This window comes from Hylobates moloch, unplaced genomic scaffold (assembly GCF_009828535.3).
Source record: "Hylobates moloch isolate HMO894 unplaced genomic scaffold, HMol_V3 SCAFFOLD_7, whole genome shotgun sequence".
In the NCBI taxonomy this organism is placed as follows: Eukaryota; Metazoa; Chordata; class Mammalia; order Primates; family Hylobatidae; genus Hylobates; species Hylobates moloch.
In genome coordinates, this window is record NW_026652282.1 from 42,055,994 (window position 1) to 42,072,691 (window position 16,698).

At 40.1% G+C, this 16,698-nt stretch overlaps 1 protein-coding gene across 1 annotated transcript in view; it reads left to right on the top strand.

Annotated features, from left to right (window-relative positions):
* Positions 1 to 994: 994 nt before the first annotated feature.
* The window catches only part of JADE3 (jade family PHD finger 3), a 35,176-nt gene continuing 19,472 nt past the window's right edge, over positions 995 to 16,698 (top strand). The window contains exons 1-4 of the mRNA XM_032756182.2: positions 995 to 1,194; positions 4,168 to 4,379; positions 9,724 to 9,891; positions 14,064 to 14,180. Coding sequence (XP_032612073.2) covers positions 1,104 to 1,194; positions 4,168 to 4,379; positions 9,724 to 9,891; positions 14,064 to 14,180 — 588 coding nt within the window. The 5' untranslated portion in view covers positions 995 to 1,103. The remainder of the gene's footprint in view (positions 1,195 to 4,167; positions 4,380 to 9,723; positions 9,892 to 14,063; positions 14,181 to 16,698) is intronic.

A 16,698-nucleotide genomic window follows, 5' to 3' on the forward strand; every position in this document is an offset into this window, starting at 1 on the left:
GAGACTAGCCTGGCCAACATGGTGAAACCCCTTCTCTACTAAAAATACAAAAAATTAGCTGGGCGTGGTGGCAGGTGCCTGTAATCCCAGCTGCTGGTAGGCTGAGGCAGGAGAATCACTTGAACCCGGGAGGTGGAGGTTGCAGTGAGCCGAGACCATGCCACTGCCCTCCACCCTGGGCAACAGAGCAAGACTCCATCTCAAAATAAATGAATAAACAAACAAAGTAATAGCCTGAGATCACCATGTGAGTGACAGATAAAAACAAGCCTCTGTGAGACTAAAGCTTATTTACCACCATCCAGTATTGTCTCCATGACAGAAAATTATTAATTTGGCTGAAATATATCTTTGGTATGGGATCTGGCTGTGCCTTTGTGCAGATATCGCCCCCTCCCAGATTGGTTTCCTCTTCTAAATAAACTTGGTGGCCATTGTACCAAGAACACACTAATGTGACAACATTTTATTAGAATGAATGGGCCGGTCGTGGTGGCTCACACCAGTAATCCCAACACTTTAGGAGGCCAAGTTAGAAGGATTGCTTAAGGCCAGGAATTCAAGACCAGCCTGGACAACATAGTGAGACCCCATCTGTTACCCCAAAAAAATTTTTTTGAACGTTAGCCGGGCATGGTGGCATGTGCCTGTAGTCTCAGCTACTTGAGAAGCTGAGGCAGGAGGATCACTGGAGCCCAGAAGTTCAAGGCTGTGGTAAGCTATGACCTTGCCACTGCATTCCAGCCTGGGTGGTTGAGCAAGAGCTTGTCTCTAAAAATTTTTTTAAAAATTAGAATGATGGGAACTAGGATCCATGAGGGTGAATAAAGAATATTGTAAGCAGTCAGTGACTTAACAGCAGATGACAAAACTAAATTTGTAAAACCAGTTGCTTTCTAGAAAGGAATCTGCCATACCTCCCAGAGGGCGTTTAGCCATCCATTTAGTGCCTGAAATCTGTCATTTGTTGATTGTTATCATTGTCTTTCTGTTGCTTTTCTAGGATTATAGCTGAGAAGGTAAAGGACGTTCTGTTTATCCGACCCCGGAAGTATATTCACTGCTCCAGCCCAGACACCACAGAGCCTGGCTACATCAACATCATGGAGTTGGCAGCATCTGTTTGCCGCTATGACCTAGATGACATGGACATCTTCTGGCTTCAGGAACTCAATGAAGACCTTGCAGAAATGGGTAAGTTCTTTTCTCACAAGTAAGTTGTGACTTAATTGATGTTTTTTTTTTTAAGTTATCAGAACCTTTAGCTTGTTTTTATTTTTGTTGCCTCCTTTCTTTTCTGGCCTTTTCATTTATTTTTCTCATTGATTTTATCTTATTTCAGTGAGATATTTCTTCAAATGCATACATAGAAATAGAGCAATAACATTTAAATATGACCTTTTCTTTCCTCATTCATAGTTAATGGCACAGATCAAGGATAGCATGTAGGTTTCATGAAGTTGTTTCCCAATTCAGGAAGTTTGAGAGTGGCCATAGCTGATTGGCCATAGCCGATTGGACTTCTGGTTGAGAATTCTGAGGCAGGTTCCTGGCCTGAAAAGCAGTGTGATCAGTAAGCAGGGCCAGAGGTAGAGGCCCCTCTGGCAGGGGGTTGGAGAGAATCTCCAACTTCAGCATTGAGCAGCACCACTGCAACTGACAGATTGCTGTTACAGTACCCCTTAATGCAGGACTTGCTACCTGGAAGAAAAGTTGCAGGCCTAGGGCAAAACATTCACAAAGCAGTTCTTAGCTACTTCCACGGAGTTCTAGAGTTGTCATACAATTTTCAAAAGATAAAATGAAACAAAAACAAGCAAATAAATTTATGTTTACATATGGAAGTAAACATAATTAATAATTTTAAAGTAAATATGTGCCATACAATACCATACCAACAATACTGAGAAATGCTAGGCTGAAAAATAACTCATTTTATACTTACACACAGTTCTTGTTCATCTGTTTTCAGTCTAAGCAGTGTTCACGTCCAAGTTTTCCTGTAGAACTGTGGGTAGTTTTTAAGTCTCCATATAAGATATGGTGAAGGATACATTTGATCTCATTTTTGTTTGAATCACATTTTATTTCATTTTTGTTTGAATCACATTTGTTCATTGTTAGTATAAGGATCAGTGGTTTTTCTTTTCTTCCCGCCCTCCCTTTTTCCTTTCTTCCTTTTGAGGCTAGTATCTGAATGCACGTGAATAAAAAACTAAAATTATATTAAAGCAGTTTGGCATGGGAATGATAGTTACTCTGCCAGTAACCAATCCTTATTCCTTGATTTTTAAAGCTTTTTGTTTTATGTCTTTTCTTGCTCTGCCCCCTAAGAGGAGAGGGGAGTGGTAAATTTAGGGTGGCAACCACAAAGAGAAGGGAATGAAAGACTGACAGAGAAGTAAAATCAGAATATGAGGACGTAATCAAATGGATTCATGGCTCAATGTGCGCTTGTCTTCATAATGCATATAACATCCGTAGATACCACAATCATTACAAGGCTGCCTTTGGCATGAAACTACCTTATTATGAGGTTCCTTTGGTATTTTGTAATTAATTCTCCTTGGGTGAGTTTTTTAAATAAACTTTTTATTTTGGAATAGTTCGATTTACAGAAAAGTTGCAGTTAGTACAGGGAGTTCTCATATACACCTCACAGTTTCAGTTCCCCTAATGTTAACATCTTACGTTACCATGATACATATGTCAAAACTACAAAACCAACACTGGTACATTACTGTTAACTTCAGACTTTATTGGGATTTCAAGGGTTTTTTTCCACTTACAACCTTTTTCTCTTCCAGGATCCCATCCAGTATACCACATTGCATTTAGGCTTGGAAGAATTTTAAAAGAGGATTGCAGTATCTCAAGCTTTTCTTTAGGGTGAATGATATTGCAGTGAGGTGTCTAAGAGCTTAAAGTAAACTTTTTAAAAACAATATTAAGCGTATTATGAATTAAGAACTTTTTAAGTTGAGTGCTGACTACATATTAAGCACCATACTAAGCAATGTACCAACATTACTTCATCTCAGCTTCACAACAAATCAGTGGGTTTCTTATTATTATACTTATTTCATAGATAAGAACACTAAGCCCTAAAGAGATAAATAACCTGTCAAAGTTTACATAGCTAATATGAGGTAAGGTTGGAATTTTAATCCAAGTTTTCTTATAACCAGACACTATATTCCTTTACTCCAAAAAAAAAATGCGTAACTTGTCTTGCCTGGAAAAATGAAACATAAGGCCTGGGCAGTTTTTGGTTTCATAAGTAGCCACACCTTAAAATGGTAGCTTATGTGGAATTCTAAAGTTTCTTAGGACATCTTATATTACAAATGAAATGGAATACTTGGGTACATTTGTTTTGGATCATTTTGAGGATTATTCCTGAGTTTACAAGTTGTTAGAATAAATACCTAAGTGCTGTCACAAAATTTGATTAATCAGTGTAGAAGGTTAAGATAAAATAAAGTTATAGCTGGAAAAAGGAATCAGGAAGCAAAGAAGGTAATTCCAGAATTGAAGTTAGACCTTTGTAAATATTAATAGTTTATATGTTATTATAGTTTGCCTTTGAAAAATATTATTAGAGTTTTTAAAAGTCATATTTGAAAAACAAAATATTTATATGTGTAATCACCTACGCATAGCACCTAGAACTTTCTTTTATGGGCTTCATACATTTTCATATGAAAATTTCCTTGTATAATCATTAGATATGCTCAGTGAAGCTAACTTGCTAAGAATGAATTATATCCAAATAGTTATATGATTTTAATTACTATGCTACAAATTATCGTGTCCAGAATTATAAAGCTTGGTGAAAGTCTTCCTACAGTGAGAATAAGTGAAAATAGAGATTTAAGAGGAGACTGGCTAGGATTTGGACAAGAAATCGAAAGGGTCAGTAATATATCTTCTAAGGAACTTGGTGAAATGTACATCTCCTTTCATGTGTCAAACACTAATATATGATTATAGGTAAATGTTAGAGTAGCACTAGCAAAAGATTTTTTGAAATCTGATTGTTTTAGAGCAGGAAAGAGATGTTTTTATCCTTTAGAATCCTACCCACTCCTGCACTGGGCTCACAGTAGGTGATTTGGGAATGACAGCTGACTGATGGGTTGATTGATTGTTTGTATTTCTGTGCAGGTTGTGGGCCAGTTGATGAGAATCTTATGGAAAAGACAGTAGAAGTCCTGGAACGCCATTGCCATGAAAATATGAACCATGCTATTGAGACAGAGGAAGGGCTAGGCATAGAGTATGATGAAGATGTGATCTGTGATGTGTGCCGGTCTCCAGACAGTGAAGAAGGGAATGATATGGTGTTCTGTGATAAGTGTAACGTCTGTGTGCATCAGGTTAGTGAGAGTGGAGACCGTCATCTCCCTACGGTCAGCCTTTCTGAAGCTCAGTGATGATCTCCAGCACCCATATCTGGGTAGCAGCTTACATTTAAGGGTGAAAATAAAGATTTGGCCTGGCTGTTCTTCAGTATTTCCTCTAGAAACAATGCTTCTTATGACCCCCAAGATGACTTGCTGACTAACTTTACCCCATGGGGCTAAACCCAGGTCTTTATTGTGTCACTTTATGCCCAGACCATTGGGATTGCCTTGTTCAGCTTGCCCCTAGGCCCCTGCCCCAGGGGGATCTCATTGCTGCCTGTCTGAGGTCTCTCCTCTTCCTTCAAATCTCCATGGCCTCATGAGGTTACACCCATGGTCAGTAACCTTGGTGAAGTTTACACTTCCTACAAATAGAAGTCCGGACTCCTTATCCTGGCACTCGTAACCCTCCCCCATCCCCTAAACATGCCACTCCTAGGAATGTCCACCCCACTTTTAAAGATCACAGAATTTTAGGACTGCAAAAGACTGTCTAACTCCTCAATTTTACACAAATACCAGGAGAGGTGAAGTGACTTTACCCAAGCTGGTTATTTGTCATTCTTTCTACTATACTGCCTTTTTAATTAATAATGATGATTATGATATCAACCCTCCTTTCGGCTCTTTCCATTTTTTTCCCCCACAAGCACTGTGCTCCAACAAAATAAGGTTACTCAAGGTGCAGTGATGAATATTCCTGACACTGTCCTATCTCCCATGTTTCAGCCACACTCCAATTTGTAAATGCCTCCTCCTACCTCCCAGCTATCAAAAATCTACATATTTTTCAAGGTCTAGTTCAAATCCTTTCTTGAACTCCCTTACCCTAAGTGATTTTTCATTCTTCTGAACCTGTTGTATATTTCATTCATTTTGTTAATTTGTCTAGCAAATAGGTACAGTACTCCATGGGCCAGGATTGTGCTGCATGCTGAGGACACAGTCAGTGATGAAGAGGCAAACATGGTCTCTGCCCCCAGGGAGATCATAGTCTGGTGAAAGAAATATAAGGAAACTGCCAATTTAGCATCATATGCCAAGTGTTTTTATAGATATAAGTCCAAGCTGCTGTGGAAATGCATCTGTGAGAAATGAGGGTCAGGGACAACTTCCAGGAGGTAGCATCCAAGCTAAATCTTAATGTCCAAAAGGAGATGTCAAGTAAACCAGCAATGTGTGTTCAGGCAGAGAGGAGAAATGTTCAGACAGGGTAGTGAAAGCAGGCAAAGTATGTCAGAGGCAACTGAAGGCTTTAGAAACTGTGAAGTGGCAGAGTAGAGTAGGGAAGGCATGGAGAGTGAGGGTAGAGAGGGATACAAGAGACGTGTGTAAAGGACCGTCTGACAAACTAAGGAACTTCAGTTCTGTCCTGTCAACCCTGGAGGATATGATATGTATTTTAGAAAGATCATTCTGGCTACAAAATGACTAAAGTAATTAGAATAGATAACATAGCAGATAGAAACCAGGACTTAAGATTATTTTAATTCCCTGGGCCTCCTAACCTAACCACCCTGTACGTAAAAGGTACTCAGAATTATTCTGTGACCAATTGGGTCTTTTTCTTCGTTTACCTTTAACAAAGTGAATTTTGAAAATTTGTCTTCACTTTACCAATTATTGACATTTATATCAGACTTTAAGTGAGAGCAGAAAATCTTTACCATTTAACTATGAACTTAACTATTATATCTCACGAGAGAACTATTAATGTGTTTGGTTATATGGTATTGCCCCTGGTCCCACTGGGGGCTTAGGTCATATACTATATATGTATACTTTCCTAAGATCTGAGCAATTCTGAATTTCCTAATTTTTCTTACCCTAGAGGTTTCATATAAATGATTGTGGATCTGTAGTAGGCTTAAAAGGAATAGCATAAAGGTCATCTGTATATATTTCCTATGTTTGTCCTTTACAGTTGGGACAAAATAGTAAGTATTCTCAGGTTCTTTAACAAAATCAAACGTAGCGTAATTATCTCCAATGCTATTTATTAGTCTTAAAAACGATTCCGGTAATGACTACAAATGATACCCCTTTCTCACATAGAAAGAGATGAGATGACAATAACTGACCAGACCTTGCAGGATGTAAACTGGTATGTATTAAAGCTGGGACATTGGTACCCTATAAAGTTTCACATAAGAGATTCTTCCAAAGTGAGTATATTTACTTAGCTTCTAAAGAGATACTTAGCTTAGAGCTCCCTCTGTTGGCTGAAAAGTGACTTAAAATGCTTTGGAAGATTTGGTTTACTCCCTAACAGAATGAGGACATGTTGACATCTGAATTTATTAAACATGATTTTTCTTCTTTACTGACACCATATTACATTTCAGTGTTTGTTCCTCAGTGACAAAAATACATTTATGGTCAGTACTTTAGAAGAGATGTGTACATAAGTAGCCTTTAGATTTTAACAATTTAACATTTTTTCTTTAAAAAATGTGAAAGTTGGGCCAGGCACGGTGGCTCACGCCTGTAATCCCAGCACTTTGGGAGGCTGAGGCGGGTGGATCACAAGGGCAGGAGTTCGATACCAGCCTGGCCAATATGGTGAAACCCCATCTCTATTAAAAATACAAAAATTAGCTGGGTGTGGTAGCACGCACCTGTAGTCCCAGCTGCTCGGGAGGCTGAGGCAGGAGAATTGCTTGAACCCAGGAGGTGGACATTGCAGTGAGCCAAGATTGCGCCACTGCACTCCAGCCTGGGCGATAGAGACTCCGTCTCAAAAAAAAAAAAAAAAAATGTGAAAGTTAGGGCCATTCCAAGTCCTTTTACATGTATCTATGATCTTATGACCGTGAGTAAGTCCACAAAAGGGCTCAGTAAATGATGTTCTGCCCAACAGACTGGCCAGGAGCTAAAGGATATTCTAAGAGCCGGCCACTGACCTGACCTCTCTTCTGCCAGTCTGAAAGAGACTATTTTAGGGAGGAAGCTTGCTTTCATTTCCTAGCAAACATTCTGGGCCTCAGACAAAGAGCTTTGAAGGTTAGAAACCTTATAAAATGATGCCTTGCTGTTGTGAGAGGAGCCTCCCTAGAGTCCAGCTTCAGTTCTTGAGCTAAATACATTTGTTTTATCCAACCACCTACTCAAGCTCAGCATAGGGAGCATTCCAGGTAAATTGATGATAACAGCTCTACCTCTAGTGACCTTAAAATCTCGTTGAGTTCTGTAGGCCAGGGTTAATTAAAAGAAAAACAATACTAAAAATCTCACTGAGGAGAGGAAACACAACAGCAAATGTAGAGAAAAAGAATACATGATGCTGGCCAGGTGCTGTGACTCACACCTGTAATTCCAGCACTTTGGGAGGCCAAAGTGTGGATCACTTGAGCCCAGGATTTTGAGAGTAGCCTGGGCAGTGTGACAAACCCCATCTCTACAAAAATTAGCTGGGCAGACTGGCACATGCCTGTGCTCCTAGCTACTCGGGAGGCTAAGGTAGGACGACTGCTTGAGCCCAGGAGGTTGAGGCTGCAGTGAGCCAAGATCATGCCATGGCATTCCAGCCTGGGTGACAGAGCAAGACCCTGTCTCAAAAAAAAAATAATAAAAGAACACATGATGCTATGTACTTGGTGAGGGAAATTGCATGGAGTGGAGGATGGGAGTCAGGCAGTGGGACAAACGCAAAGGGCTACAGTGACCTGAGCAGGGTTTTTGGAGAGGCCTGGAGTTTGAACTGGGTCTGGAAGGGTAAGAAAGGTCCAACTATGCAAACAACAGTTGACCATGTAGAGCAGGGAAACTGCTTAGATACATGGATGTGAAAATGAGAATGACCAGTTATGGAGAAAACCAGGAGGCCTGCCTGTCCAAGTCAGAAGCCCTGTGTTTGGGTATAGTGTGAGCATGAGATGGGATAGTGAAGTACAAGGAGCAACAGGCTTTAGATAAGGAACCAGCAAACTTTTTCTTTAAGGATCCGCTATAAATATTTCAGTCTTTATAGGCCACATACAGTCTCTGTTACTTCTTCTTCTCTGTTCTTCTTCTTCTCTTTACAACTCTTTAAAAATGTGAAAACCATTCTTAGCTTGTTGGCTTTATAAAACAGATCTTGGAAAACAGCCAACCCCTAGTTTGGATAGTGGGGGGCAGGTAAGAGTAGAAGGAATATCTAAAGGGCTTGCCGCTGTACAATGGTATGAATTCTTTTAGTGAGGAGAATCTGGCAGTCAAGTAGAGGAAGGGTTGAAGGTGTGCAGGGGGAAAAAGAAAATGTAGAAATTAATCAATCCAGGCATGGCATAATGAGAACTTGGATAGAGCAAGTTGTGAGGATGGAGAGGAAGGTCAGAGTCTTGGGGCCACTGTAGGGAGAATAGCAAACACCAGGTCAGCAGATGAAAGAAAGTGAGTAATACAAGTCTAGGAATTTGGATCTGGAAGATAGGAAGTATGGTGGTGACACAGAAAGAAGGAGTTTGGAAAAGGACCAGGTTGTGGGGGGACCGATATTATGGTAACTGTTATAACTTGAATCTGAGCTGAGGGTGAGTCTCCTGAGGCAGACAGAAATTTTGAAGCTGCCATATTGAATCAGTTAGTCTCTAATAGAGTAGAGCAATAAGGAGGAAATGATGGGCAAAATTGGGGATAGCAAAAGGGGAGTCTAGAATGTTTCCCAAACTAATCTCCAGTCTCTCACAGTAATTATTTATTTGTCCAACTTCATTCCATAAAGGATTTGAAGCACCTTCCAGAACTCATTATGAATTATTGTGATTAGTGTAATATTCTATTCAAGACTCATTCACAAGTCCCTGTTTCTTCAACCCAAGCAAGCAATTGCTACGATTTACTGAGTACTTTTTATGCACCAGGCGTTAATAGGCTTTTTATAAACGTCAGTTCATTTGCTCCTCAGAAGTTTCATTCTCTTTATTTTCTAAAACTTTTTTCTTGATCACAACAGTGTATGACTTTCAGGAAATGTTCAATAAGTGTTTGACTAATTATAATACATAGTCATTGGAGAAGCTTTAGAAAACAGACCAAAAAATGCTGTAATCACAACACTCAGATAACAGTTGGGCTAACGGTTGGCTGTATCTCCTCATCTTGTTCTATCATCCTTAAAGTCAGTTCTCATGGACAGACACGTTGATCTTAGGAGAGATGCTGGAAGTTGCTATTTTGAGTATTTTTAAATCGCTCAATACTGGATATAAGCTTGCTCAGCTTTATTTGCCTTTCTCCCAAAAGCAGAGGATACTCTGTGACTGTGTATCAGAACAAATACCAACCCTGGTGAGAAGGTGCTGACCATTCTCCCCTCTCCTCCTCATACCTCCAGGCCTGCTATGGCATCCTCAAGGTCCCAGAAGGCAGCTGGCTGTGTCGCTCCTGTGTCCTGGGCATTTATCCGCAATGTGTGTTATGTCCAAAGAAAGGTGGAGCCCTGAAGACCACCAAGACAGGGACTAAATGGGCTCATGTCAGCTGTGCCCTGTGGATCCCAGAGGTAAGAATTCATCCAGGCCCGTGAGACCATTTGCTCCAGGGTGTCCCTGTTCCCCACAACATTCAGACCGACTCAGGCTTAGTATGGAAATGCTTCATGCTTGCCCATGTTTCTGAAGTAATAGTACTTCCACTTGAGCTACCTCAGATCCTTCTTGGATGCACACGTGCATGTAAGCCCATGCTGATTAATATATAGGTGGTATTCCCAGTGGTATTTGGGATAATACCCAAATATATACATGATATTTGGGTACATCATGTATAAATTGATAAATTTGTGTGAGAGGAGAGACACAAAAGACCAGGGTGTGAGCAGCAGAATTTTTTAAGGTAAAACTTATATTAGGTGCCAAATTTTAAGTGTAGAGTTTTGTGATATTTTACACATGTATGTATCTGTAACCACAACTCAGACCAAGACATGAAATGCCCTAAAAATAGACATAAAGCACCCCAGAAAGATCCTCTATACCCACTCTCCAGTCTCTGTCCCCCAAGAATAACCACCATTTTTGTCTTGATCATGATAGATTAATTTTGTCTGGTTTTAAACTTCATACAGTATGTATTCTTTTCGGTCTGGCTAACACTCCATGTTGTGGTATGTATCAATAGTTTATTCCTTTCTATTGCTAATATTCCATTGTATGGATATACTCTGATTTATTCGTTTTCCTTTGATGGGCATTTGGGTTGTTTACAGGTTTAGGCTATTACAAATAAAGTGAGCAATAACTCTTTGTCTACTGTGATAGATGCCCTTTACTTTATTTTTATTTTATTTTATTTTATTTTATTTTATTTTATTTTATTTTAATGTTTGAGACAGAGTCTCGCTCTGTCATCCAGGCTGGAGTGCAGTGGCGCTATCTCGGTTCACTGCAAACTCCGCCTCTCAGGTTCACGCCATTCTCCTGCCTCAACCTCCTGAGTAGCTGGGACTACAGGTGCCCGCCACCATGCCTGGCTAATTTTTTTTTTTTTTTTTTTTTTTGTATTTTTAGTTGAGACGGGGTTTCACCATGTTAGCCAGCATGGTCTCGATCTCCTGACCTCATGTGATCCACCCGTCTAGGCCTCCCAAAGTGCTGGGATTACAGTGAGCCACTGCGCCCGGCCGATGCCCTTTACTTTTTGAAGCTCTTTTCAGGGCTTACACTCAACATCTGCCGAAGACCTTCTTTACTCAAAATTCGATTTTTTTCTCATTATCTAGCCTGGTCCTTCAGTTGCTGGTATTTCCTGAGTGGCTACATGTACACTATTAAAATGGGGCTTCAAGACATTTCTTCTTATGGCTGCCTTTTTTTTTTCTTTAGCTGTGTGGATATCCCACTCATGCCCTCTCTCCCCAGCCACTATCCAAGCCAGCAAATTTGTTAGGCAGTTTAACTGCATGACAAGAGAGACTGCAGAATCTAGTTAATGGGGAGCTGACATTATATCAGTAACTCATTCTCCTTTAAGATTTTCCTGTTTTTAATATTGTTAATATTGGTTCCAGGGGAGTTATTGTCTAATAAAGAAGCTCACAGTTACACTAAAAGTCCCATGTATATACTTTTGTATTCCTATGGCTATAGACATCAGTATTTTAAAAAAATATTTGAATAGTAGTTTATTTTTCTTACTAAGAACATCTAGACATAAAATAAACTCAGGTTTCTGGCTTGAGAATGACTTTTCCAACAGCAAATCCCCCAGCTAATAGAGTAGGCTCTCTCAGCTTATAAAAGTCCAGAACATGACTCAGGAAGAGCTCTTTAAAAACAAAATAAGCTTTCTCAGTTATTGACATTCTCTTATGGTTTCTAGTTCTTGGTTTCCAGTGCCTTCTGGACTATTCAAGATCTGTTAGTTTCCTGACGTGGGCAGAACCAGTACTAGTTTGGCATCCTTATTTGACAGTTCTTCACCTTTTAAAGCTGTATCTGTCTTAGAAACTCATGTATTTATTTGGCAGCGTGGGGAGAATGAAAATACTTTTTACCAGCAGTTGCTTGACCCCTCATTTTCACATGGAAAAGAATATTTTCATGTTTTTTAAAAACATCCCTTTCTGCTGGGTGTGGTGACTCACGCCTATAATCCCAGCACTTTGGGAGGTCGAGGCAGGCAGATCACTTGAGTCCAGGAGTTTGAGACCAGCCTGGGCAACATGGCAAAACCCCATCTCTATTACAAATACAAAAAATTACCCAGGTGTGGTGGTGCATGCCTGTAGTCCCAGATATTCAGGGGGCTGAGACGGCAGGATCACTTGAGCCTGGGAGGTCGAGGCTGCAGTGAGCCCTGATCCTGCCACTGCACTCTAGCCTGGGTGACAGAGTGAGACCCTGATTCAAAAGGGAAAACAAAAAGCATCACTTTCTTTTCAGCACTCTCCCAAAGACTAATTTCACTTTGAAGCTACTTTGGCTGAGGGAGTAGGGTAAACTTACGATAGTTATGTGGTTTTAAAGACTTTCGTTTTAAAATGTCATCCTCATCCTTTCTACTTACATTCTGCAGTCTCTTCATTACACAGATGTGCTGTTTTCCAACAATATCATGGTTCCTTTGTAAACCAAATGGAAAGACTTGTCACTGCCTCCGTTTTTTATCCTTAGTTGATTAAATGAAACAACAAGACATGTAGCACCATCTCTTAACATAATAGATACTTGATTTAGTTACTTTTAGTAGCTTTCTTTGGTTCCTAAGTAAAAGTGTCCATTAAGGTAACCTTGGCTGGGCGCAGTGGCTCATGCCTGTAATCCCAGTACTTTGGGAGGTCAAGGCAGGAGGATCACTTGAGGCCAGGAGTTCAAGACCAGCCTGGGGTAACATAGCAAGACCTGGTCTCTACAAAAAAAAAAATAATAATTTTTAATTTTGTGGGTACATATTAGGTGTATATATTTATGGGATGCATGAGATTTTGATACAGGCATGTAATGTCTAATAATGACATCATGAAACATGGGGTATTCATCCCCTCAAGCATCTATCCTTTTTGTGTTACAAACAATCCAGTTATGTTCTTGTAGTTATTTTTATGCATACAATTAAGTTATTTTGACGATAGTCACCCTGTTGTGCTATCAAATAGTAGGTCTTCTTCATTCTTTCTGACTATCCTTTTTATACCCATTAATTATCGCCACCCTCCCCCCGCCCTGTTCCCCCCACTACCCTTCCCACTCTCTGGTAACCATCCTTCTACTGTCTATCTCCTTGAGTTCAGTTGTTTTTATTTTTAGATCCCACAAATAAATGAGAACATGCAATGTATGTCTTTCTGTGCCTGGCTTATTTCACGTGACATAATGACCTCCAGTTCTGTCCACGTTGTTGGAAATGACAGGATTTCATTCTTTTATATGGCTGAATAGTACTCCATTGTGTATATGTACCACATTTTCTTTATCCATTCGTCTGTTGATGGACACTTAGCTTATTTCCAAATCTTGACTATTGTGAACATTGCTGCAAAAAATATGGGAGTGCAGATACCTCTTTGATATACCGATTTCCTTTCTTTTGGGTATGTACCCAACAGTGGGATTGCTGGATAATATGGTAGCTCTATTTTTTGTGTTTTTTTTTTAGAATCCTCCAAACTATTCTCCATAGTGGTTGTACTAATTTACATTCCCACCAACAGTGTATGAGCATTTCCTTTTCTCCACAGTGTATGTGGGTTCCCTTTTCTCCACTCCTCACCAGCATTTGTTATTATTGCCTGTCATTTAGATAAAAGCCAAAAATAATTTTTTTTAATTAGCCAGGTGTGGTAGAGGCTGTGGTGGGAGGATCACTTGAACCCAGCAGTTCAAGGCTGTAGTAAGCCATGATTGCACCACTGAACTCTAGCCTGAGTGACAGAGGGAGACCTTGTCTCTAAAAAAAAAAAAAAAAAGAAAGAAAGAAAAGTAAAAGGTAATCATGCCTAGTCTATACTCCTGCTCTCTCATCCCATATGTGAATTATTTATATTACTGGAAATGAGTGAAGGACTGAGCAGTGGAAATAAGTTTTGTTTATTCTTGATTCCATATTAACCTTAAGAGATGTGACTTACCTCGTTGTTTTGATGTTCTTAGCTTTATATAACATCGTTTATGGTTTGTGAAAGGTACTTCTGGGATGCCTTGGTACTTCTGCCTTATGGTGGTATTTTATTTGTAGGTCAGCATTGCTTGTCCTGAGAGGATGGAACCGATCACAAAGATCTCCCACATCCCACCCAGTCGGTGGGCCTTAGTCTGCAACTTGTGCAAGTTGAAGACGGGGGCTTGTATTCAGGTAAGTCCCCATGAGAAGTGGTAGAGTGGGCTAACACCCAATTAGCTGGACTCACCCTCCCAGTGAGAGTGTCTTGTCGACTGAAAGGTCACTCAGGAGATCGCCCACCCACTCTTAGGGCTCTGCCATTGTACGGACCATTTCTGGAAATCCCTTTTTTGGATATTGCCTCTGGACCATTCAGCTTATTCTTTCAATATTCGTAGTGATAGTTTATCTTCATCCTTTGCTGTCAGAGCTGATGAATTAAGTGAGTTCTAAAGCTATATGATACCATCCTGGGTGGAAATCAGCTATAATTCTGAAAAAACCAGGCCCATGTTCTTTTTTTTTTAATTTCAACTTTTATTTTCAATTTTTGGGGTACATGTGCACATTTGTTACATGGGTATATTGCGTGATGCTGAGGTTTGAAATACATTTGGTTGTAACACCCATATAGTGAGCATAGTAAGTACCCAATAGATAGTTTTTTAACCCTTGTACTCTCCCTCCTCTCTCCAGTAATCCCCACTGTCTATTTTTCCTGTCTTTATGTCTGTGTATCCCACTGTTTAGCTCCCGTTTGTAAGTGAGAACATGTGGTATTTGGTTTTCTGTTTCTGAATTAATTTGCTTAGAATAATGGCCTCCAGCTACACCCATGTTGCTGCAAAGGACATGATTTATTTTTTTGTTTTTTCTCTCTTTCCAACTTTTATTTTCTGTTCAAGGGTACATGTCCAGGTTTGTTACATGGGTAAATTGTGTGTTGCAGAGGTTTGGTGTACAGATAATTTTCTCCCCCAGGTAATCATCATAATACCCAACAGGTAGTTTTTCAATCCTCACCGTCATGTAGGCCCCACTGTCTGTTTTTCCCTTCTTTGTGTCCATGCCTACTCAATGTTTAGCTCCACTTATAAGTGAGAACATGCAGTATATGGTTTTCTGCAATTAGGGGAGACGTGGATGGGATTGGGAATGGCCAGTTACCTCCAGCAAAGGCACAGAGGTTGCCTTCTCTTTCCATGTTATTTCTCCTTCTATGCCAAATGTAACAAGATGGCTCTGCTGGCTAGAGGGATGGAAGGGCTGACCTTTCACCTCTCAGACCTCCTACATGTGAACTGCAAGCCGGTTGGAGTTATATTTGCCTGCCAACCTTCTTCGGTGAAGAGGGGACATATAATATCATTGCACAGTGCAGGGGTCCGCAACTGCCAGGCCACAGACAGGTACTGGTCCGTGGCCTGTTAGGAACCAGGCCGCACAGCAGGAGGTAAGTGGCGAGCAAGTGAGCATTACCACCTGAACTCCGCCTCCTGTCAGATCAGCAGTGGCATTAGATTCTCATAGGAGCATGAACTGTGTTGTGAGCTGCACATGCGAGGGATCTAGGTTGAGCACTCCTTATGAGAATGTAATGCCTGATGATCTGTCACCGTCTCCCATCACCCCCAGATGGGATCGTCTAGTTGCAGGAAAACAAGCTCAGGGCTCCCACTGATTCTACATTATGGTGAGTTGTATAGTTATTTCATTATATATTATGATGTAATAATAATAGAAATAAAGTGTACAATAAATGTAATGTGCTTGAATCATCCCAAAACCATCTCCCCCCAGTCCATGGAAAAATTATCTTTCACAAAACTGGTCCCTGGTGCCAAAAAGGTTGGGGACCACTGGCTTTAGGGATAATGACTCTAGGCGCTTTGTGAGATTTCTTGCTGTCTGGCATGACAATATTTTCCAGGCTTATCGTGTAGATTTCTTGCTCTAGGCCTGGGATTAGCTATTCCTCCAAGGAACCTAGGGTCTTTTACTGGGAAGTTGTAATTGAAGAACACAATCTGGACCCCCAAAGGCCCTTTTAATTTTTTGAATTCATTCTTATATCTGACAGAATTGGCTACTTCCTCTTTTTTTTAACCTTTCTTGGATGATTTTATTTATTTTAACTATGGCACTTTAAAAATCATAAAGGAAAAATATTTAAAGGAAAACTCTTTCCATGGAGACTACTACCCTAGGACATTGCCTGTGTGTTTATCTAAGCTCTCTCCTGGTTACTGCCCATGTGTGAATCCCTTGAGGGCCGAGATTGTGCATCATTTTTCTGTGAATTTCCCTGGCACAAAGTAGAGTGCCTGCCCATTGTTAGTACTTAATTATGGTTTATTGAATACATACATTCATATTTTATTGTACCATGGATTCATTTGTGAGATGCATTTCCCCCTCTAAAAATAATATATTTTTCATTTTTCAGTTATTATTTGGTCATTTTATAGTAGCACATTGGATTTATATCCAGTAACTTATTTTCTTTATTATGGCCACTACAGTTTCCCCCATTTTTGCTTTTGTTGTGAGACAGGGTCTCACTCTGTCACCTAGGCTGGAGTGCAGTGACACAATCATAGCTCACTGCAGCCTTGAACTCCTAGGCTCAAATGATCCTCCCGAGTAGCTGATACCACAGGTGCATGCCACTACACCTGGCTAATTTTTAAATTTTTTTTTTTTTTTTTTT